The sequence below is a fragment of the Anomalospiza imberbis genome, chromosome 2 (genome assembly GCF_031753505.1).
Source record: "Anomalospiza imberbis isolate Cuckoo-Finch-1a 21T00152 chromosome 2, ASM3175350v1, whole genome shotgun sequence".
Taxonomy (NCBI): domain Eukaryota; kingdom Metazoa; phylum Chordata; class Aves; order Passeriformes; family Viduidae; genus Anomalospiza; species Anomalospiza imberbis.
In genome coordinates this window covers 34,726,857-34,751,471 of record NC_089682.1, presented here as the reverse complement: position 1 = coordinate 34,751,471, position 24,615 = coordinate 34,726,857, and the positions used below count along the sequence as shown (strand labels likewise).

Below are 24,615 nucleotides of genomic sequence, written 5' to 3'. Positions count from 1 at the left end.
TGATGACCCATTAACTAAGGAATTTTTCTAGACTGTTTGAATTTCTCACCAAAATCAGCAAGAGTCTCTCAAATGGCTTAGCGTGTGGGAGCCCCATCCAAGCTCCTGCTTCAAATCATTCCGAATAAAGAGCTGAATCTGCATTTCCCTCTTCCCAATGTAGAACGCAAATTGCTCACTGACTTTTTGGTGTCTCACAAAAATACTTTGGAAGGGTTCTGATTAACCTAATAGAAAATGGGGGGCGGGGTGGGGGGAGTGTTAAGGTATTTTGAAGTTTTGCAGAAATTCCTTCCCTTTAAGCTCTGTTTTAAACCTGATATTTGTTCTACTATAACCATTATGTCTACAAAATAGACATTTGGCTCAGGATGTCAAAAGAAGAGCAAGAGAGAAAGGGGGCAAATTTGTTAGCTACTTCTTTGCAGCTGAGAAAGATAAAATCAGAGAAAATCACTATGGAAAAGATGTTACCACAAGATAGAGCTGAAGGTTCATATCTGTAACTTTTTTAAGAGAGTCATAACAAGAAGAAAAAAAGTTGTGTCAAGCCTGAAAATAAGCAGTGCTCCTTTTCCATCAGGAGAGACATAGCTAACAGCAGCAACAAATGCATTGTAGGGCAGCTGGGTTTTGAGTCAAGTACTGAAATACCATCTGAGTTATTAGGAAAAATGAGATTAATTGAGTTGCATGAATAGGAGAGGGAAAATAATACTTCTGCCTAGTTCACATTAATACTAGAGACATCTGAAATTTAAGAGAGAATTGAAAACAAGATAAATTAAAGCTGCTTCTTCTAGAAAGAAGTGATTTTGTGAGAGAATTTTGGGGTTTTTAAACGTTTGAGTCAAGAAGAAACACTTGGAGATGTGATCAGAATGGATCACGTTTTGGAAATGAAAAAAAAGTCAATTAATGACCCCAGCTGGCACAACATTGAATATTTCATTATGTTTTAGGTAAACCACTTTGGAAAAAGAAAAGCAAAACTCTTGAACATCTGTAGTTCTTTCCAAACTTTTGGGAGCAGACCATAATTTTGAAGCTACAAACAATCTTCATCAGAACTTTAGATCATATCAAGACAGCCTCAAAAAAAAATACTCTTTCTTGCAAACTTGCTATATTAAAAATAATTTTAAAAAATTGTAAAAAACCAAAACCAAAAAACAACAAAACGGACAATGTTGTGCTATTTCCAATAAAATGAGGAATAATTTTCTGGAGAAAAAGAAATACGGATTGTCGGCAAACTGTACTGAGCCTGATGCAGAAAACGGGCCATTTGCCAAAACTGGGGATGGTTTGGGCTTTCAAATGAGGGCATTTTACGGCTCATCGGCAGTGAACAGCCACCCATCTGTGCCTGACCCAGATGGAGTAGGATGCAGCTCTGTGCCTTGGGAATCAGCACTCCCTGCACCACTCTGCTCATCTAGAACACGGGGTGTGGGTAGGCAAAGCTTCCACCACCTCCCTGCTCCAATAAAAATGAGAAGGGCTCCTACTGAAAGCATAATTAAAACTAATTTTATCCAAGAGATCTTTGTGATATTTTCTTCTTTCCTTTTTAAATGTGTATTCTGAGAGGGTAAATTCTAGAAAGCCTTTCTGGCATATATTTTTAAAAGTAACTGGAAAGGTGCTTGACCTTCTGCTTGAAATCCAGATGGGTTAACCTGGTTTATCTTCTTTGGCTTGCTGGCTATAGTTATGCTCATAACATATGAATGCTCAGTTTTGCATTTAAAAGATCAATCGTATCAAGAAGTTAAAAATTAGGCAACAAGTGATGGGTTATAGTGATTCCCCTTCCCTTCTCTGAAAGGTTTTCTCATTTGCTTTCACTAATTCTCTTTGAGATTGCCACCTGCATATATTTCGTTCTTCCACATCACTCATCAGAGAAACTCCTCAGAAAAATTTAGGCACAGAATTTACAGATCCTGAAAGCAACAGAAAGAACTAGGAGTCCCTCAGTAATGAAGATGTGACTGACAAATAAGCAGGGAAAAAAAAAGCAGGTAACAAACAAGGATGAATTCAAATTCTTCCCTAGCGTAAGTCTCCAGTTAATTATCACATGGGTTACTTTGGTTGTGTTGCATTTATATCTCTTCAGATTCCAACAGACTATTAAGTGCTGAACCAATATTAATAGCAAGAAGTTTTTTCATTTCCTGAGAAATATGAAAATTAAAAGTCATAACAAAAAATGTAACCGAAAAATGTACACTTACATTACTTCATACAGCACTGCCTCCATATACTTTTCTTGAAAATATTTTTATTACAAATTGCCTTAAGAGTTTCTAGCCTATAATGACTTAGACTTTCAGAATGAGTTCCCCTCTGGACACTAACTCAGGCATTTTACCTCTTGGCAACAAATCATAAAATAACATAAAACAACAAACGAATGCTGAACGTTAGCAGCAAGTTGTTAGAAAGAAATATGTAGAATTTAAACCGCATTCTTCCAGAAATTATGCAAAGATACTAATTTGCTACATGGATGACATTTTAGGAATGAAACAGCTGTTCTTGTAGTAATTCACAAGAATTATTTGTTTGCTTCTAAGAAACTGTCTTTAAGTAGAGTTTTTTTTACAAGACACCAACAATATATTATTAAACTCTGTCTGTATCCCATCTTCCTTCCCTTAGAGGATGATTATTAATCCAGCTTGTAAGACTTATGCTATTTTTGCCGCCTCCAGAAATGCACCTGCATGCTTGCACAAAGTGCTGCTGAAATTACTTTAGTTACATTAAAGCCCAAAGTGATGACATTGTGCAAATCTGCATCATGGAGAGAAAAAGGTCCGTGAGAGAAGGAAAGAGGGAGAGGACTCCAAATTCTGGTAACACTTTCTTTCCAGGAGTTGGCTTCACATGGCTGGATGGGAAACTACATAAATGGCAACAATACATAGTGGATAAAACCAGAAATCATTTCTGCTCCCAAAGACTTGATGCAGGGTCCCCTGACTGAAGCTTGCTGATATGCAACTGAAGAAATGACCAGATGTCATAGCAATTTTATTTTACAACTCAATATAATACTATACGCACTACAATTTTTCTTGGCGAAGGTTTAAAATTCTGATGTATTAATTGTGAGCTGCAAGATCCCAGCTCGGGAATCCAGTTTATATATATTTTTTAAGGGAGTAATTTTAAATTTTCAGCTATTTCAGAGTGAAAAAAGGAACATTTAATACCTAGGAATGCACAACATTCACCATTAGGAAGTTGAGTTTGCTGAGAGTATTTAAAATGTGACATTGTCAAACTATACCAAACTCTTGCTTCAGATTGATCTGCTCAGAAGTAAAATACTGGATGTTCAATTTTAGTTTGAGCTGAATTTCTATATGAACTAATTAAAAATAAATGCTTTGAAAACAATGTAACTCATTAGTTTGAGCCCTGCTCCACAATCCACATGCTCACACAAAAAGCCTCTATTTGCTCCCATCCATCCAGTGGTCACCACCTGGAGATTTTTCTGTTCTCTTTCCCCCAAGCCTCTATTTGCTTTGTGAGGAGATGCACACCATGGGGAATTGGAATGAATTTACAACACACGCTGATGCGTTAAATATCTGGGAAGCGTTTTTGTAAATATTTGGCTCTGTTTATTTCACGTTTGGCTGTCACACAGACTACAGCAACACTCTAAGTGAAATAAATGCAAAACACCCATGCTCTTGTCTGGAAGAAACTCATTATGAAATTTTGATGAACAGCCAGGAAAAGGGTTTTTTTTAGTTAGATTAGTCTTTATTCAATGGCCAGGGTACACTTACTTGAAGTAAAACACCACCCACATTAGTATTCCCTCATTAATTTCCTGGGTATTGCATCTTATCCCATTTGAAAAGTGCTTCAGACTGTTTCTCTGATGCAAATAAAATCTATTAATTCATTTTTATTATACAAACTTGAAGGGGTCTTAGGAAAGCTTCTCTAAGTGTTCTCTGGGTCAAAACGTTTCATGTGCTTTTCTTTTTGACAAGGAAACTATTTTTAGTATTTGCAACCATGAGCATTGCAGCATGCTATCGCCCCCCCAAAATAGCAATTGCCTCAAAAAAATATTATAAGTGACAAATTTTATAGCTAGTTTTCGCTTTTATTTTTTCTGGAGCCATGCAGGCTTGCGCTTCAAGGTTAACTTACAAGCTAGAAAGTGTTACCAGGAAAATAGAAAAGTTTATTTGCAGTGAAAGTTGGGATTTTCACCTAAGACAGCAGGTTGAATTGTAGGTAAATCATATACCAGGAGATTTCCTAAGAAAACCACACAAAACAAAATAGCCCACAAGTATTGACAACTGGCCACCCTCTAGACTTATTCAGTGTGTTCTGCTGCCGTTTCTTCTATCATTTGTTGAAAATTTTCCTATCTTTTTCCCCTGTCAGCTTCCATTGAATTATAATTCGGTATATATTTCACCTCCGCATTATCTGAGTTTTCAGAGAGTTGTGTTATCATTATGGCTTCTCCTTCACTTAAAAAATACAACTGAAAAGAATGGTTTGCTACTCAGAAAGAGTCAGGATAAAGGGGAAGTTTTTCACTACAGATACATCTCACAAAAGAAATAGGCCAGATAGTACAAGCATTTCATCAGGCTCCACAAACACATGTTTAACATACTGTCACATACCAAAAGCACAGAAAGATGGAAAACTCCAGAGCTGCTGTTGTTGTAAGACTTAACAGATACATAACAAAGGATTGAGAAGAAAATACACAATGGGCTTCCAAAGGTTGATAGCTTATTCCTAGGGAACTTGTAGGAGTTAAAAAATTTCCATTCTACCTGGCTCAAAACTGAGGTGGCTTCTATCACTTAAGCAGAACTTGCACTCACCAGTGCTTGTGACCGCTGAGGCTGAGAAACTGGTTGGTTTCTACTTCTATTTTTTTTTAGTTATATTGGCAAAGGACTGAAAAAAGTCTAACTTCCACAAAGATTAATGTACCCACTGTTTAGGGCTGAACACAAGCTTTTTGCTATTTTCCAAGGTTTGTGTGTTTGGGTGAATGGATCGAAGAACTGCAAACCAAGATTTTCATTTGCCTGCACATTTTATCTGTTATATTTGAAGTTATAAATCAAAGGACAGAGTGGAGATAAATGTTTTCATTGCTTTCCTGAAAAAAAAAAACTGCTTTGGACTGTCATACTTTAAAAGCTAAAAATACTATACACTTAAAGGACCAGAGCTTAAGTTAATTATGAAAATTATATTCAGTCCCAGTCTCAAAATATTACCTTAGACAACATCGCAAATCAGAAAAATCTGCAAAATTTCATCTTCTCACAGACTCTAGAATAGCATAAATTGTTCTCTTAACATTAAAAAAAATCAGCAGTGAAACTTAAATTTATCTGTTGAGCAAAGTCAGCAGAAGAGTGAAAAGTCACCAATATGCTTACGAGTTTAACATGCTCACGGAAAAAATATATACCTTTAGCAGAATACATATGTTAAGTATTTTTAAGAAGTTGCACCTTCCATTCATGCCATCTAAAAATATCCTCTATTTTCTTGCCAGAATAGCTGATGCATCTTACATTTCTATGTACAGTATAGACACTCAAATAGATGATCAGTGGGAAACGGGGAGGAGAAGTTGATGGTTGTCTGCAATTGTGCAAAAAAAAAGTATTTTTTTCTTTCTCTTTAAAAGAGAGTTTGGTTAGAATTTGGAAAGAGTTAGGAAACAATCCATATTTCCTAATGGAAATATGCAAGGAAAGAAAATATTAAAAATTTACTTCTCATGCTAGTCACCATTCAAAGTCTGCGTGAACAACAGAAAATGGTTGTCAAAAACATTCATCACAAACATTCATTTATACATCAAATTCTTGTCCCCTTAAGCTGCTAGTGAACCTCCTTTTTTAACTCCACTTCGGCTTTTTATCCACATGGTCTTACTTAAGAAGGACACACAGAGGAAAAATAGAAATATATTTTGCAGATAGCCTTCTGTATTTTGTATATCCTTCCCATCTACTGCAGATAAAAACCAAAAAGAAATGTGATCATTAATTTGTTACTTCACTGATTAGGAATTCGGCTTGGAAGGGTTGAGCTAGAAAGCACTTACTCTGTAACAAGCATTACAGAATTGAACATAGCACTGCAAGGGCTCAACAAATGTCCCTTTACAAAGAAAGGCTACATTGACTACATTTTGTTCCATTCTGCCAGTTCATAGGGTTTTTTCCATGAATTATTTATGAATCATTGTGAACAGGCAGGAGAAATAAAAGAAATAAAACACGTAAAATTAAGCCTTTAAATTTTTTCCCCCTAGGTGTTACAAGAACGCAGCTCAGAAGAACCTAAGGCAGTGCATAAGGACATGGGGATGGTATCAAAAAAATCTGAATTTACTGGTTTGAATTCCTCAGACAAGCTTGTAAACAACTCCTGGTTTACAAATCTTGTCATTTGCAGAGCAGATAAATCATCTGATGAGAGGGAAGAAAAGAATTAATGCTAAGACCTATTACCTGTCCCTGAATTGACTAAAAAAAGGCTGACGGCATCATGGCAACCCAATGGCAGGAGACACAGATATGCAGAGCAGAACAACAGTGTGGAAATGAGTTGTGCAACATCTGGTAAAGACCAACATTGCTGTAGTTTCCACAGAGTTAGCTAAAAACAAGGCACTGTCCAGTTCCATTTAGCAGACAATTCTGAGAAAAGTGACTCTCTAAAGACATGTAGAAAAGGGGAGGGCTGTTCTTAAATTCTTGCACATACATTTACATACACACGTGTAGCATGTTTGTATAAATCAAAGCATCATCTCATCACCCTTAAAAAAATAGGGGGGCAAATCTGCAGTATTGCTCACAGGACTATTTTATTGCAATCAAAGCCTGTCATACTTCAGAACAAAAGCTGGGTCAACTGTATGAAGGTTTTTGCCATTTTAGTTGTGATATTCAGATACAAGACTTCCAATATTCTTGTCTCAACAAACAACATGATGACAAAGTAATCTGCCCATAATTAAAATTATTACTTTTCATGGTCTTTTAAGCAGAGGGGTTATAGGAGAACCTCAGCTAGATTTCCAGATGTACACTTCTGTGCCTATGAAGAGGGGAAATAAAGAGAATTAAATCTATATATATATATCTACATGTGTATTTGAAAATGTGAGAGGCCTTTCCTCTGTAATTGCTTGAAGGCCAAATTTGAGCACTCTGAAATTTGTGGTCGGGTGTCCATAAATTCAAAGTCTGCATCAGAATTCATGGCCCATCTCTAGAAGTACTTTAAAACATTTTTTCCTCACGCTTGATATATTTACATCAGAACTCAAGATCAAAAAGAAAAGCTTGGCAAGTTCCTCAGTGCTAATCTTGGTGGCATCTTTCAGCTGCACTTTTAAAGAATAAGCACAAACACTTTATAGTGAAGTGGAATTAACTCACTGTGAGGAGGTATGCAGCTTACTGAATCTGTCTGAGCTGGTTTCATGAAAAAATTAAAAGTTCATTTCCCCAGAAGTTCTTCTAGAAGTGATCTCTGAGAAAACTTAAAAACACTCCAGACAGCAGAAAATCTTTCTGCTCACAGCTCTGAGCTGAAAAACCCAACTGTTTGGTCTCAACGTTGAACTAAATTCATGACAGATCTCACATTTTCGTTTTCGTCTATTCTGCACCCATAATGTGGCAACAATTCCACAAGTTTTGATCGATATTTCTTCTATTTTACCTACACTCTTTGGCTAAATGCTGCTCTGCTTCAAACTATTACAGGCATCCAATCAAAAATACTTCCCATGAAATCCACAGGCAGCCACCTCCAAACCAGTGACAACAGTATCTGGTTCAAAACTCGATCCATTCATTCTTTGTGAGTGTGAATACCCCAAGAGCTTTGCACCAGAGACCTCTGCAAGCTGCATTACATATGTTTCAAAGTTTTCTGCTGAAAACGCATAAATAGGAGCCTGAACTATAGACATTGTGTGATGGGTTAAAAGGGAGGAAATGTAAAAATATGGTTTTGCAGATCGATTTTGACCTAAAGTAACTTCCATACTTTTGTAGCCGTACATGCATCTGTGGATACAGAGCAAGGCAAAAAATACGATAAGCATACTTAAGTACAGGATCATATCTGGGCATCAGAAAAGGACAGAGGCCACAAGGGTTGAAGGGAGGACAAACACAAATCATGGCCTGCCAGAGAGCATAAAACCTCGCTCAAAACTCTCCTGAAAGAAAAACCTCACCAGTCACCAGGACTGGTTCCACAGCATTGGAAAGCAGCTGCAAAACCTTCCTCTCATCCCCAGAAAACTTTCCAATAAAAATGTCTGTGGAAGTCACCCAAGCTCTTGAGGCTGCTGGATTTAAGTACAGCCAGGGTGTACACTGGGGAGGAAAATCTACCGGAGGATTTGACTCTAATGCAAGCTCAGATGTGGCCTATGGCACATTCAGGCCTCACCTGAGGCCTTTTCCAGGTGTAAATTTTGTTGCCCTTTTCATCTACTACGCTCCTAAAAAGTAAATTCCTCCTTCTCAAACTTCACATGACTTTGAAAGATCTGTGCACACCGCAGCTGCTCCGCTCGGTGCCCAGGCGGGGCCGGCCTGTGCACCACACAAATAAATAACACAAGGAAGAAATGGCTTCATTTTGTGCTGGGTCTGGCGGAGAGGAGCACGAAGGCAGGGACATGAGGGGAAGGGCCCTGCCCTTTTGTCACCACCTGTGCCCCATTTCCCACCTGCCAGCTCTGCTGTGGGACACAAACCTGTGGGCCAAATCCATGAGAAGCCTCTCCCATGCAGCTTATTTCAAGTGATGATTTTTCCATCACGGCCTCAAATCTCCCCTCTGAAATCGCAGGGAAAGCGGCCCAGGGGAGGGCTGAGAGCTTTGTTTAGTCACTGTTCAGCTGTGGCATCGCTCCAGCAGGAGAAGGGCCCCTCATCCCATCCTTCCAGAGGGGCTCTTTATCCCAGGCCAGTTCAACACGGCAGCTCCTGCTCCTCCTTCACAGGTGGACAGACGTGGCTGAGGCGCTCACACAGACGCCCTCCTGCTACCAAAATGGTGGTGACTCCACCACAGAAACGTGGCACCCTTTCCTCCAAAGAGCTTTACGAGAACCCCTCGCAAACCCAAAGGCTGCCTTTACCTGTGGCTGGGAGCTGTGCCTGCAGGCTGGCAAGGATGGCGATCCTCCTCCACTTCATCTTGCCAGGCTGGACAGTCCTGGGGACCGGAGGCCACAGGAGAGGAGAAGAAGAAAAAGAAGAAGAGGAGGCTCCTCCACGGGCTGTGCTGGTGTGTAGCCGCCACAGGAAGAAGCTCGCCTCCTATGAGGGCTTTCAGAGTCCACCTGCCGGCTTCCTCTGCCTTCACAGCCTCTGAGTGAGGGCTGGGGTTTGCCTTCTCACGTTTGGGGTTTCCTCTGTTTTTCATCCTTTTCCTATCTGCAAGATGGTTTTCTGCGAGTTGGGGTTTTTTTTTTTCCACCTTGTCTGATGGTTCCTAGATCATCCCCACTCAGCGACTGCGGGTCTCTGTTTCTGGTATCAAATTTGACCTGACTTCAAAAAGGGGTTTATGCAACTAGTCCCAGCGTGCAGCACAGGGCATAAATAGAAATTTAAAACTCTAAGTTATAGTCATTTTTGAACAATATAGTTGTCTAAACTCATAATGATATAAAACTCATTTCTAATGCCCACTTTGTAAGAAATCTCACATTATTGTGCTCTTTTCAAATGCGGACAAATAAAAATTTTCATTTTTTTATTTATAAAAGGAAGTTCACTTTAGACAACTGTGAATTAGAAAAGCTTGAAAACGTAGCTTAGATAAACCTAATGGCTTAAAGCTCAGCCTCACTCCCATCAAAATACATGTGGCTCAACTGATCACTGAACGTTTAATGTTTACAACAGTAATACTAATAATGCACTTGAAGATCAGAGCTTAGGCTGGGAGGAAGTACAAGCATCTCAACGCATTTTTTTTTTCCTCCTGTCTCTAATTCTTAGAAAAGAAAGAGGAATATGCATCCCCAGGAGGTACAGAAACAGATGATAAAAATTTCCCTATAGTATGGTGGGATGAGAGGTATTGTGCACACAAAAAGTAAGGCTTTTGAAGGCAAAGTAAATTGAAGTTCCTGGAAGAAATTAATCACCTTGCTGTCTGGAGTAATTAAAGCTAATACATGGATAAAACTGTCTTTTCCTTTAATTGAATCATTATATATTGTGCCAGTCAATACCAAAAGTACTAGACACTAGTAGTAGTCTAGCACCAGGTGTTACAGTGCAGCATATCCAGGCAGTGCTGCTGAGTCTATTCTCTCTCCCAGCCCTGGGGAAGGTTTTCTTTGTGGCTCTTCTACCCCAAAAGCTCCAAGGAAAAGCTGGAAATGGGCTCTGACCCAGAGCAGAGCACAGCCCAGGAGAGCTGCCATGCACTGAACCTGAACGAGGTGTCATTAGCCCCAGAAATGGCTGTGCTCAGGTACATGCTCTATATTCCAGTGCAAGCTGGATAAAGCCCTTTCTGTCCACATCTCTGTGTGACAGAAGATTGGCTGAAACAAGGAATTAGTGAGCAGAAAAAAGACCCATGCTCTCACTGCTGGCTGCCTCAATCTCACTGATGCCTTATCCAAAAGCTGAAATATCATCCTAGTTATTGATATTTTTGGGTAACAGTGTTTCCAGAGAAGCAGATGGCACTGCTCATCACTATTCCACTGACCTCTGTCTCCTCCTGTTATTGATCATAGTGTCTCCCTCCGGCAGAAAGCCAGCAAATTATCACTTTGAATAAAGAGCTGAGGCCAAAGGTAAGGAAAAGAAATGAAGAGCTGTGTAAGAAAGAGAGATTAATAGCAACAGTAGGCACACTGGGAGAACAGCAGTTGGGCCAGTGTGTTTTGATGTCTAGATAGGGAAAGGTCAGAGAAATTGAGTATATGGACTTCATTTGGAAGTGTGGGTAGAGTCAGAAAAAGGCTTTGCATGACAGTGGCCCTAGAAATTCCCACCTCCCCATCCCTCAGCTTTTGAACTAAGGCAAGCTTATCATTATCCAAATATAATCAAAGTATACAGAAGAGTACTCATGCTTGTATTATGAATTATTCTCACAACAAGCATGGCATGGGAGAGATGCAAATCACATGCAGACAAGCAGTAGAGGAAAAGATAAAGGGGAAGTGGTCTCCTCTCTAGGAAGAAGTTTTTCCGTGTTCATAAGGCTTGCAGTTCTACCATGAGAAATGGTTTGCTTAGAGTGTCACCTTCTTTTCAGCCTTTCTAGTCTTTGCATCTCCAGGAGCTATGCAGCACTGTAACAACTTCAGCACTTCCTGCCCACATTGTGCATTGGTCAATCTTGCAAATACACTTCTACCAACAGTTTAAACCATACTGACATTTCATTTTACTCACTTCAGTCAGATTGTAAGGACTTTGTTAACCCTGGACTAGAAAAGAATGCCAACCCTCGTTCAGCTGAACCAGCAGCAATTTTTCTCAATACAGACAAGGACACAGCGGAAATATAAAACCCTTCCTGCTGTGTTAAGAAAAGCTCTCAGCTAAACTTGACTCTTCATCTAAACATATGGGTGGAGGAAAATACATTTTCAAGAATTACCTGCACAGGGAAGACTGCAATATTTGATCTGTGGTTCCTGAAACAGAATGGGTCAGGGAACTGAAGTGGTCCCCAAGTACAACTCAGTGTGTTTAACGCTGGTTAAGGTGCAGCTCATTATCCTTAAGGATAAGATCTTTCATAAAATCGTCAAGGCCTACATTCAACTGGTTCTGTGCATCCATATGCCATCCTTTCTCTGGACACAAAAAATCCCGGAACAGCTCTAATGCAAGGGGCTGATTCATTCCCAGAAGCATTCCCTTTTCACGCTTACTGGTTATGCTTTGACGGTACTATATAAAAAAAAGCAGCAGGGTTTGCAGTTTTAACAGGAAATAAATGAAAACTAAAAAAAAAAAAAAAAAAAAAAACCCACACCACAGTCAAGCTGAGGATTAAAAAAATATATATAACTACACACTGCCCTCTGGCTCCTGTATTGCTACCACAGAGATATGCCTGTAATCATCACTGCAGACTGCTGGGATTGAGAACAGGTCGGTTATCAGGAGCTCTCCTAAACCTATTTGATACAGTTAACACTTGCAGGCAAAATTAATTTCTACATCACCTGATGGAGGAGCTAGCCGACTTCAGAGATGTGAGAATCCAGACAGACTGCGGAGCCTTGCCCCTGTTCCAGCAGGGAGTGATGCTTGCAGTGCCATAATTAACTCAACAAGTATTAAAAACGTTTCTGAGATGTTCACACAAAGATAATGGGTGTTTAAAAAAGCAACTATTTTCACTGGTGAGCAAGCTGTAGCTTCCAGCCAGGCATGCCATTCAGACCAAGACACTGAAAAGAAATAGGCTGCTGTTTATAACGTATAAGCCCACAATTTTTATTGATAAAATGTTGGAGACTGACAGTCCTACACTGCTTCACTGCATCTCAATGCACTGTAGTGCCTTACAGTGCAGCTTCTATTTGCTATAATTGGGTTCAACTGTGCTAATCCCCTTGGAATGCAGCAATTAATACTTATTTAGTGGTAATGGCTGCATTCCAAGAGGATTAGTCCCTGCCCTGCACTTTTGCCAGCAAATGGAGAGCTGGAAAGAAGACAGTGTCTAACTACAGGTCTTGCTTTGCAGCTTCCAACAGGGAAACAGAAGAAGTTGCTTTTTCTACAACTGCTCCCTTTTGTGTATGAAAATACTGCTTTTCCAAGGAAAACCCACATGTCTGTCACTACTCCTTGCAGCTGCATCAAGCAGATAAAAACCCTGACACGTGCAAAAAAAAAAAAAAAAAAAAAAAAACAAAAAAACCCAAAGATAAAAAGGGACACCTGTGCAGGACCACGAAGACAAATATGGCCAGGAGTGCATGTTTCCTATGGGAGATTATAAACAGGCCCTGACATGATGCAAAAACATATTTCTATTTATTATTTCATGGAATTTTGTGACTGGCAGTTTCCTTTTTCCTGGTATGGTCTCAAAAATCTTTAGTTACGACAGGGTTTGTGGAAACCCATAAAGGCGTTGTTAGGAAAAAGTTAAAATGCACCCTCTTTGAATGCTCAATTTTGAGACTACTGAATCTGTAATATCCAATTTTTCCCTCCCCAGTGACACCTTTATGATCTGCTCTGGATTTTGTTGTTGTTAATGCACTCAAGAGACCACTGCTTATGTCATATTTTAAGGAGAAGGAACAGTGCTTCTTTTCTTTTAGGCCACTCAAGCTACTCTCTCTGGCATCATCAACAGCCCTGTTAATTGCAGGTGAATTTCCCCAATTACATTGCAGCATATGTAGAAAAATTCTGTGACTTTATCACTACACATATTCTTGAAATGCTCTTTTTAATTATAGAACACCTTCAGTATTTTCTTGCATGGCTGTACAGAATATGAATTATCAGGTTATGCCTTTTATAAATACAAAAATATAGTGAAGCCACATTTTAAGGTCTGTGACAGTATCATCTTTTCCTTTATTCTCCTCCCTTCCTTACCCCTAACACACACCTCTTCTGCATGTTTCAAATGCTCACCTGAGGAAAAACTTAATTAAATTAACTAGAATTCAATTAAGCATTTAAAACAAATCAAAAATCCAATTCGTGTTTGATTAGGCAACTTTTTTTTTTTTTTTGCTAAAAGACAACAGGAAATTAGTGTGCAATGTTCTTATAATCATGTAATGCAGGGTTTGTGCAACTATTTCTCTTTCTTATCTCTGAACAATTGCCACCTTTCAATCTAGAAACATTTACTTGTTAACACTAGAAGATGTTTTACAGGTTTCACTGGCAAAAAAACATTATAGAATCACAAATTGTCTTCGATGTTTTCACATAAATATACATGCATATAGAAATGCAATTACACACTATTTCTTGACACTGTCTTTCTCCCCCTTTGAACACACACCCCCTCTGTTTGGTTTTCTCAAGTTACTCTGTGCTTGTAGCAAATCACAGATTTATTTTAAAAGCCTTAAAATTAATTACTCACAAATTAAAACCAAGTCATCTTATTCTTCAAATAAAGCATTCCTGTCACCTAAGGGTATTAAGATGAGCTGCAAGTATTTTACATGAGTGCTACAAACTGGTATCTACATTTTTACAGGTAAGGGGAAGGGAAAAGTAATGATGCAAAGTAAATTTACAATCTGAGTCAATGACAGTAGCAAAAATAACATGAAGTGCTTCTAGACCTGTGTGGATACACTGACAATACTACTGAGGTCAAGGGAGAGACTCTCCTCTTTCCACAAGCCCCACAGCAGCTGTTGGGCCCACCACCAGAAATGTGGCATCTCTTTTGCTTAAACTGGAGAAATTCTATGCAAAACTAAGCCTAGCAGCTGCAGGAATCACAAGCAAATAGTAATGGGGAATTTTTGAGACTTTTTAATGTAGGATATTAAGAGCTAGAGGAAGAAAATAACTCAGAATCATCATTACAGCTATCAGGTTCTTTGATTAAAGCCTACCATCCCCTGAACAACACAGAATTGCACCCTTTCTGATATTAACTGCATACCTGATCACACTCAACCAGAATACTCCAGCTCTACAATCAGCACAACTAATGAAACTCAAATTTTCAAAACATGACTTTTTTACCTTTAATATATGTGAACTGGGGTTTGTTTCCTCTCCCCAGCTCACAGTTGTCATGACATTTATAGGAACTTGCTAGCTTTGAGGTCAGACTTCCCATTTCAAATCTGAATCCAACAAAGTAAAAACAAATCTGACAAAGGCAAGTACCTAGAAATGTAACCTAAGCTTTGTTTCCATAGAAAACCAGGCTGTAAAGAACATTAACCCCTACACCCAGAATTAATAAGACTTACAGCCTAATCTTTTTACACCAATTCAACTTAGAAACTCTGAGGAAGCCTCTAAACACAGAAGCTCTCAAGTCAAAAAGCCCAGGGAGCAACTGCAAGAGGCTTGCATGAGAAATTCAAGGGCTGAGCTCCCCAGCAGAGAAAATACAACTATTAGAGAGAGCCAAGGACTGCTCCACTCAAGCAGAGAAGCTGGCAAGGAAGGCAGGAAGGACAGTGGTCTCAACCCCAAAATAAGCAGTCCCACAGTACCTGGACAAGAGCAGAGGTTGGGTGACAGCAACCAGGGTCAAACACACTTGAGTCAGGCTTAAGGCCAAGACAGTAGGACTGAGCAAGCAACCAGAGCCTGAACTCTAACACAGTCCCCATGAAAAAAAGGGAAGCTTTTCCCAGCTCTACCTCATCACCCAAACACCTGCACATCATCAGGGCAACCCAAACCACTGGAGAGCAGCTTGGGGGCACTTGAAGAACCCAAGATTAATTAGCTGTTGGAAATTACAAATCAGAGTCAAGTAGTTTAATTCAGCTCATAATAAGCCTAAACCAAAGCATGGTCACACTAATGACCCCCCCCCCCCCCCCCCGTCTCTGAATGTGACAGAAATAAACGTTGGTTCTAGAGCTGGCTGCTCCCAGTCGATGTTCCGAGGCATTCTATACCTGTCTCCATTTCCTTTACTAGAGTTACGTAATTTAAAAACCTTTAAATCATTTTCATGGATATTACTTCTGAGCTCTCCGTAGCACAAAATTATTACAAAACACAAAAACATGATGAATGCTCCTTTTTTTTTTGCAGCCAGCAGGCTGCTGTGTTTATGGAGGGAAGCATTCATAATGTAAAGCACTGTAGAAAAGGAATTTGTTCATATTATGCCCCCGTCGTTTGCTTTTCCAGCATCTTTGAGTTATGATGAATTCAATAACCACTTTTTACACATCTAACACTCCCGCCGAATTTAAGTCTGTGGCACCCTCTTGTGTTCAACAACAATATATCAGGTGATTGGATTTTATCTCTATTCAATGGTTTTGCTCAGGAAAAACCTTTTGAAAACAAATTAATCCATTAAGTTACGATTAACACTTTTTGTGTTAGTCTGATACTCTGATTGACCTACCTCTATTTTATTGTGAAGATCACAGGCACAATATTAAATAGGTAAGAAATTAATTCCAGAGAGAGCTGAATAAAGGATTAAATGAAAACTTGATACACTTAAGATCTATTGTGTAATGGTGTTGCATGTTGCAAGAGCCTAGTGGGCACAAGTCCTACATTTAAAACACAAGAAACAAATTGAAAATCAAGAAGTAGAAACACAAACATGTCAGTAAGCAAGATCAATAGAAGGAAGAACATGTAGTAGGAAGTAGAACATGACAGGTAGTGATTACCCTGATTAGATTCCCAGCTAACAAACATCCTGTGGCTCAGTGAGGTGCCTGCAGTTATCCTGTGTCAGATTCCCATGAGTGCAGGTGCCTCCCAGGTGGGGAGGCTGATTTCATTGCTGTTGAGAATATGCTTAGGTACCTCAAGCATGGCCTGGCAGAGGATACTCACAGAAATCAAAACACTGATTCATTGCTTACAGCTGTATCAATTGGTTATACTCAGCCTCTTCTGTTCTAAGCCCCGGTATTACTCCTGGATGGCAGGAAAAAAGGAAACATGTTCACAAATTCCTGAATGGGCTGAACAGAAGGAAGGTGAGCACAGGGAAAAGAGGTGAGGAAAAACAGGACCAGCTGATGACTTTCTTGGGTTGGTGATATAAACATTTACACACCTATTACTAAGGGAGAAGACTGATAACATGAACTGCTTTACATTCCACTACCACATATAAGACACACCAAAAAGTATTCAGTGAGATCTACAGATACAGCTCCAGAGTTCTTCTCTAATTGACCCTCAAATCCAGGTCTGTACGTGTAGCTTAACTAGCCTTCTGTTCACCATTTTCCCAAAGAAACATTTGGTTGGGGTCCTCCCAAATTTGAAAGGTAAAGAGATTTGGATGATCTACAGTTGTTGCAGCCGCATTACAAAACTGTTTTAAGATCTTACTGTTACCAAAAAAGGCCCTTTCACTTTCAAGGAGGAAATACTTGGGAATTGATAGTAAAAGGAGAAGAAAACCAGAAACAAAGCCAGCCTTATTCTGCACCAAACCCTCAAGTGAAAGCAATACTTTTTCAGGCGGTATACTGGTTTTGGCTGGGATGGAGATTTGGGTTTTGTGGTTGGGGCTTTTTTGTCTTAGCTTACTTGGGGCTGTTTTGAATTTGTGCTTAAAACAGCCTTGATAACACACCAATGTTTTCTTGTTTTTGCAATGTCAAGACCTTTCCTGCTTCTCACCTTGCCCTACCAGTGAGGAATCTGGGGGTGCAGAAGCAGCTGGTGGAAGAAGGAATTTGGGGATGTGTGGAATTTTGCCTTTGTAATTTTTCATTTTACAGCATTAGATGCAGGAAAGCATGTGAAGTACAAAGACACAGATTTAATCCAAGGAGGGGAAGGCAGGTGTAAGTAGGGACATTTCCCCATTAATTCTAGCAAGAATGAAAAACATCAGAGAAACAGTAAAACAAGAACACTGAAAAGAGAGTGCTTGTATGGAGAATAATTCTTGGACATGCAATAAATAATGCTTGACACCACTTGTCAAAAAAGTATTTTAATTTTAACAAAAGCCCAGCATCATCGGTCTCACACATCAGAAGTTACAGGGTTACACATAATGCATTCAGGTGTCCCCACAGAAAGTATTGAGTCCATGACAGAGATTCAGCTGAGTTTTCACAACTGTCATACCTTACATAATTTTTTTTTCCAATTTCAAATTAAATATCAGTGTTACCTATTCAACACAAATGGTTTCTATATTTTAAGTTTATCCTAAATTAGTTTTAAAATAGTAGAACAAAACAGTAGAACAGTACCACATACCTTCCTTCCCCTTATGAAGAACTCTTAATAAATTACATAAAAAATACTTTCACAAATAATCCCAGTATCTGAGAAAAGGAGTGATATAACAACAACATTAAGATACAGGGATCTTAAATGACAAATCCCACTGCTCTATATATCAACCTCCTCTAAGGAGTCTAAATTCTTTACTCTAGGTCAACTAGGTAATATTTGCTCACTGTAAAATCAACTTGTTTGTTCATAAACACTTTTTAGTGTTGGTGAATTCAGCACACAGCAGATCAGTGAGGATGTTAAAAAGGTGGTTTTTGTGCTTGGGTGTAACTGACTTTAACACAGAATTAATTAAGCACACCTTTCATTAATTTTCATTCTCTACGAATCATTTGTGTCAAACTCTATTGCATATTTTTCACTTCTGGGTTACTAATCCAAAATTGATGTCTAAGGCTTCCAGACCCCAAAATCTGCTCAGTTCTGCTGTTGAGGGGAACAAAAGCTGATGAATTGCCATTTGATCAGATTAACAAAGCTGAGTATTTCAGAATCTCAGTCAGAAAAGATTTATCCTTCACAACATTCTCACTGAATTTACAAGACACTACTCTTCTTAAGTCAGATATTTTAGGTACTACTGATCTGCTTCTATTACAGAGTCAGGGCATGTAATCAGCTGAGGAATTACCAAGAACTCATCCTGAGGTATAGGTACAGCTGGTATGAACACAACTGTATTCTACAGCACATTCAATAAAACAGAAAAATGGCTCAAGAAAGTGAGTTTATCAGTGTGCAAACAAAATTTTTAACAGGATTTGGAAACTCAGCACATCATTTGCCACTGTAATACAGGCAATGCTTTCCATTCCATCAGCTGAGCCATCCTGTAGAACTTCAGCATAAAATTCTAAACTAAACTGGTATTAAAAATAAAATAATATTGGAAAGTGCTCAGAAACATTATTTAACTAAGGCACTTTAGAACTGGACTAATCCTTTAGATTCCAGTAAACACAACATTTCTGAATGCACACTGTCAGATACCTTTCCAAATTCACATCCAGTGAATAAAATTTAGTTATTGCTTATGCACAAAGGTTTTTCATTGTAACATGATTCAAGTTAGTGAGAGGTTAAATATCCTTCATAAGGTTAATACATGCTCATTAACAATGCAAGGTGTTTGATTTATTATATTATTAATTCAGTTCTACACTACATAGAAAAAATAATTCTTTCATGAAACAGCCAAAGTCATTCATTTCCATATCAGCATCACCAAGGATCTTCTTCTTACCTAGGAGTAAGAATAGGAATGAAATGAATGCATAATTCATGTTGACTGTGCTAAAATATATTTTAAAGTTTTGAAGACTTGTTTTTATGTAGACAATAGAACATAATTTCTCGATACTTCTATATCATAATGACAGATTCAACAGCAATTTTCTTTTGGAAGTATCAGCAATATTGCTGCAATCCCATTAATACAGCTTCAGAAATGCTGAAGAGTCTCACTACTATTAATTATTAGACCAAAACATCATCAGTCTTGCAATTAATTCAAACAGAGAACAGTGACAGTGCCAATTCTACAGGAGGTACTCCTCCCTGTTAACAACAAGAAGTTATACAGGTGTGAAATATAATGAGAGTTAGCCATGAAAAACTTCAGTACTTACTAAGGCTTGACACTGTAGTACTCTTCTGGTGTCACAATTTTCAATCCACCAAAGTAGTCCAGGACCCAAATATTGGTGATGTTGAATTTGGCAAAGAACCAATTATGATCCTTGGGCCAACTTTCCATTTCAGGGTGGCGACTGAATAATGCTTTTTTGGCCAAGTCTGCTTCTGAATCATTCACCTAAACAAAAACCAGGAAAATATTACAATAAGATAGTCATGTAAAGATGAGTTTTAGCTAAAAAGCCAGTGCTGACTGCAGTGTGCTTTTTTTAGTCCCACCATGTCTTGTCCCAAGGGGCTCATTACTGTGGCTGAGTCTGCTCATCCTCAGTGTGGTGTGCAACTGAGACAGACAACACTTAGAAAGTAGTGGATTTCAATATTTAATCAAAATGCTGCTTTTAGAGTTAACATGAGCAAAAAAGTATTTCATCAACATAAGAATAAATCTTTAAACAAACCACAAAACAGAGAAGTATGGATGCTAGGTGAATTATTATAATGTGATGTGTGATGTGTCTTAGGTGTAATTTCACCTCCTCTGTCACTTTGAATGAGCAGGTGCAGAAACAGATACAACTCTGCCCAGACATCTGCAAACGCACAAACACAAATGGGATGGTATAATAGAATCTACAGAGAAGGGAAGCTGAAAAATGTGATGGCACTTAATATACAATGTGCAATATACAATGTACAATATATGATGTTTAAAGAGTTAAATCAACAATTTAGAGCTCTAGGTATAGTACAAGAAGAACCACCTAAATAAAATCAACTCCATTATTGATGAGAAACTCAGGAAAGCAACTACAAGACTGCTGAGTGCAATGTACAAATACCAGAGCTGTGAAAACACCAAATAAGAATTGAGACTATCAAGTAAGAGAGAGTAGTGGTGACTAGTTCTCATCCTCAATCATTATCCCCAATAAAGGGATTAGGATCTTCAGTGAATAACACATGCAGCTCTCAATTCCTCCTACGAGACACCAAAGTACTGGTGAACAAAAGAACACTGCCCTGGCAGCAACACCACCAGATCACACAATGCACACTTTTTGTCTGTAGTACCTGCAACTTTGTAGCTCAGGTTAGTATTTACTTCAGCAGAGTTTCAGAAGAAGGCATGTCACACTACTTGAACCAAAGAATTTAACTGAGCAAGAGAGATGTGAATGAAATATGAAGGTTTTTCCAAAATAATGGCCTCGGACTTCTTAGTTCCACAACACATTGACAGGAATAAGGGAGATTTCCTGCATTATTGTCTCCCCAAGTTCCTTGCTAAAGGCATGTCAACAGAGTTTCTGCAAAAGTCAAAGGTTAACTTTTTTTCCTCCCACAAACTACGAGTTGGCCTTTGGGTACCACAGCAGAGAACACCTCAGCATGTGCTTCTGCACAGAATTTCTCACCTTTCTCCTCTCCCTCCACTAAACAAATCTGTATTTGATGCATACAACCTTGCCCAGTGTCAGCTTTCAGCTGCTTACCTTGACAATACTCCCAACAAAGATGATGTGGGCACAGAGGGGGTTCTGGGGATCATATCTGTGCTTCCTGCAGTAAGGAGTCTGTGCCAAAGACACAGTCAAAGAGGCATTTGAATTGAACTGAAATACAAAAAGAAACATAACAGGTTTATGTTTGCTTTTCTTATGTGAAAAAAATGTCATAGCCACCACATTTTGAGCTCTTGGTATTTTATTCAGCTCTTGGTCCTTTATTCAGCTCAGTAATACTGGCAGAAAGAACAGAGCTGTCACCACCTTTTCCTAACTACATCTGAAAGGCTCCTTGAGTGAGCTCTGAATCTGAAATAAAGCCCAGTTCAGAGGTGTGCTGAAGCTTGTTAACATAAAATGCAAACAACACAGAACAACACTCCTTAAAACTCTGAATTCAGCCTACCTATTTCACAAGCAAATTATAATATATTACAATTTACAGACACAAAGGACAGTATGGAAGACAAGGACATACAGTGAACTTCATCAGATAAATTATGGTGGAAGGGCAAAGTGTTATTGAGAAGGCAACCAACTCAGCTTCACAACTGTTGGTAAAATTACTTAGAACAACAAAACATCTCTTCAAAAAAGCCTCCTGGCTCTCCCAAACAGCTCTTTTGGCGTTTAAAGTGAATTTTAGAAGTTAGGTTTTAAAAAAAATTCTGAGTATTTAAGTGAAACACCTAACTTGAAGAATTAAAGAACACATAGCTGAGTGTTTTTCTAAAAACTAATCTGGTGATCATGGCTTGAAAAGCACTGGTGCCAAACAGGATTGCAGAATGCCACGTACTAAAGGTCATTATCTCCCAGTAAGGGAAATTCCCCTGCTTTGAGAAGTTTAATTAGACGGGCTCATGTCCAAGAGAAAGCCTCCACAGTCACTTGAACACTACGGTGACCTCACGAAACAGAAGCAACCACTTGAGAGACAGGAAGTTGCTTAACTCCCAAAAAGCTGACTCATAATTATTCGGCACCTTCTCCCTTGCCCGTGACTATCACGTGTCGAGAGTTTCTGCCCTGAAGCAGCAAAATAAGGACCTGTTGAGGAGCCTTCTGAAGGAAATATTCACTACCAGTTTATTCTGTGAGTTTTATGTTATTCTGAAAGCACACAGCTGTCTCTGGAAAAGAAAGGTATCAGAAAAATAAATTAGACGCTCAGATATATGTACTCAGACATATAATTAAACTATTTTAAGGTAACAAACTAAAACCTGACAGGGAATAAACAAAAAATTATGAAACAGTCTGAAAAATTACCATTATTTTGTGCTGACTAATATTGTAAGTTACAAAAACAAACAATCAAATCCAATAAAGGAGGCATACAACTGCTATTTCATTAAGTTTGTAGCAAACTCTTGGCCACAAAAGCTCTGGGACAAGGCCAATTACACACTCAGATTCTCAGCATGCCAACGCTGCCTTTCCATGTGTGCTTTCCTTTACGGTAAGCACCAGAGATTTAATAACTATTCCTTCAGCAGGCTCTGTAAGAATTCTCTTTGCTCTTTACTGACAAGTTCCAGTCCTTTGGACTCTTTTGTGTGTGAAATTTTAGCTGTTCAAACATTCTGAGGTGCCTCATTTCTTTGCTCAGTGCTCCTGGAAGCTGCAGACACTTCCTCTGTCTGGTGCTGCCCTTTCTTTCTCAAGACCACGATCAGCAGCAACTTCTCAGGAGACGTCCCGACTGCCACCACAGACAGCACTGCTCAAGCACTAATAACTGTCCCCAGGGCTGACAAACGGGGCGACATCCATGAACAGCCATAAACTAGAGCACAGATGAGGAAGAATGTTACGCTAAGGGTGGCAGGGTACTGGAACAGCTGCCCGCGGAGGCGGTGGAGTCTCCCTCTCTGGAGAGCCCTACCAGGACACGTTCCCGTGTCACCTGCCCGACGTGACCCTGCCGTGGCAGGGGGCTGGGCTGAAGGATCTCGAGAGGTCCCTCCCAGCCGCAGCAATTCCGTGGCTCTGTGAACCAGCGCTGCCATACTGCCTTGCCATCCCCACCTGCTGCTGAGCGCAGGCCTGAGTGACCTGGGTGCTTTTCCGAGTGTCCTCCGCACGGCGCGGTGTCACCGCCCGCCCCCGCTCACCTCCAGGTCCTGCACGGAGATCTCCATGTCGGTCAGGTACAGGTAGGGGACGCCGCTGCCGCCGCAGGGCCCGGGCGGGCCGTCGCTGAGGGAGAAGATGTTGGCGAAGGGGCGGCCGCGCAGCCCCTCCTGCGCCGACAGCGTGGCCAGCGCGCCCCAGTCGCAGCTGTGCAGGACGTAGCGCGCCATGCGCGCCGCCTCCTCGGGCGGCGGGATGGCCGCGACGGCCGCCAGCAGCAACCCCGATGCGGCGCACAGGAGCAGCAGCCGCGCCACCGCTCCCCGGCCAGCTGAGGACGCGGACATCGCTCCCCGGCCAGCTGAGGACGCGGACATCGCTCCCCGCACAGCCGCGGACCCGGACATCCCACCCCGCACGGCGCCGGCCACCGACTGCCCGGCCCGCCCGTACCGCCCGCCCACCCGCCGGGAGGGGCGGAGCCTCGCCCTGCCTCACCAATGGGAGCAGCGCTGCCCGCCCCCCCGAGCCAATGGGCGACAAGCTTGGTAGTGACGCGCGACCACGCCCGCTGTCAGCCAATAGACTTGCGAGGTCCGCGCTCCTCAGCCAATGAGAGCCGCTGGGGGCGGGCCAATGCGCGCAGACGATGTAAACAACCCCTAGCGCGCGGCCCGGGAGGGGGCGGAGTCACCGTCAGGCCGGCAGCCAATGGGAGCCCTGCGCGGCGTCACCGGACGCGCGGGAAAGACCCCGAAAGCGGCGAGTCCGGGCTGTGAGGCGGCAGCGCCGAGCGGCTCGGAGCGCGGCCCCGAGCGACACAGCCAGCCCTTCCCGGAACTCCTCCGGGGTGGCGCCTCCAACGCCTCCCCGGGCAGCCCATTCCAGTGTCTGAGCACCCTTTCTGTGAAGAAATTCCTCTATATGTCCAACCTGAACCTCCCTGGCTCAGCCTGAGGGCATTTCCTCTCAGCCTGTCCCTCTTCCCTGGGAGCAGAGGCCAGACCCCACCTGGCCACAGCCTGCTTTCAGGCGGCTGCAGAGAGCGGTAAGGTCCCCCCCGAGGCTCCTTCTCTCCGGACTGAGCACCCCCAGCTCCCTCAGCGGCTTCCCACAACACTCGTGCTCCAGACCCTTCCCTTGACTCGCTCCAGTCCCTCAAGGCCTTTTCCGAAGTGAGCGGCCCAGAGCTGGACACAGCATTGGCGGTGTGGCCGAGTACAGAGGGACAATCCCTGCCCTGCTCCTGCTGGCCACGCTATTCCTGCTCCAGGCCGGGGTGCCACTGTTGGCCTGGTCGGGCCTCACCGCGCTGGCCCCGTCCCACAGAATTCCCGGGCAATCCCGTTTCCCTGGAGCACCAGGCGCGGGCCGAA

The 24,615-nt window shown here is 41.0% G+C and overlaps 2 protein-coding genes across 4 annotated transcripts in view; both read right to left on the bottom strand.

Annotated features, from left to right (window-relative positions):
• The window catches only part of CD247 (CD247 molecule), a 56,424-nt gene extending 40,991 nt beyond the window's left edge, over positions 1-15,433 (bottom strand). The window contains exon 1 of one of the 3 annotated variants that reach the window (XM_068180540.1): positions 15,269-15,433. Coding sequence is in view for 2 of the 3 variants with exons in the window: in XM_068180535.1 (XP_068036636.1) it covers positions 9,203-9,260 (58 nt within the window). In the remaining variant the exon portion in view is untranslated. Of the gene's footprint in view, positions 1-9,202; positions 10,259-15,268 lie in introns of those variants that run through there. The other 2 variants (XM_068180535.1, XM_068180536.1) reach the window with 2 other exon arrangements.
• A 2,491-nt stretch (positions 15,434-17,924) lies between these two features.
• Positions 17,925-23,693, bottom strand: CREG1 (cellular repressor of E1A stimulated genes 1). The gene is made up of 4 exons (XM_068180534.1): positions 23,281-23,693; positions 21,152-21,271; positions 19,645-19,833; positions 17,925-19,258 (listed from the first exon to the last, which is right to left on the bottom strand). The coding sequence occupies exons 1-3, from the start codon at positions 23,644-23,646 to the stop codon at positions 19,648-19,650; spliced, it is 672 nt and encodes a 223-aa protein (XP_068036635.1). The 5' UTR covers positions 23,647-23,693; the 3' UTR covers positions 17,925-19,258; positions 19,645-19,647.
• Positions 23,694-24,615: the final 922 nt, after the last annotated feature.

Excerpts from the sequence above, each read along its gene's own strand:
- CREG1 (XM_068180534.1), bottom strand. The coding sequence starts at position 23,646 with ATGTCCGGGTCCGCGGCTGTGCGGGGAGCGATGTCCGCGTCCTCAGCT. Across the intron at positions 21,272-23,280 it reads TCTCCGTGCAGGACCTGGAG|TTCAATTCAAATGCCTCTTT; the intron begins GTGAGCGGGGGC and ends TTTGTATTTCAG. Across the intron at positions 19,834-21,151 it reads TTGTTGGGAGTATTGTCAAG|GTGAATGATTCAGAAGCAGA; the intron begins GTAAGCAGCTGA and ends GTTTTTGTTTAG.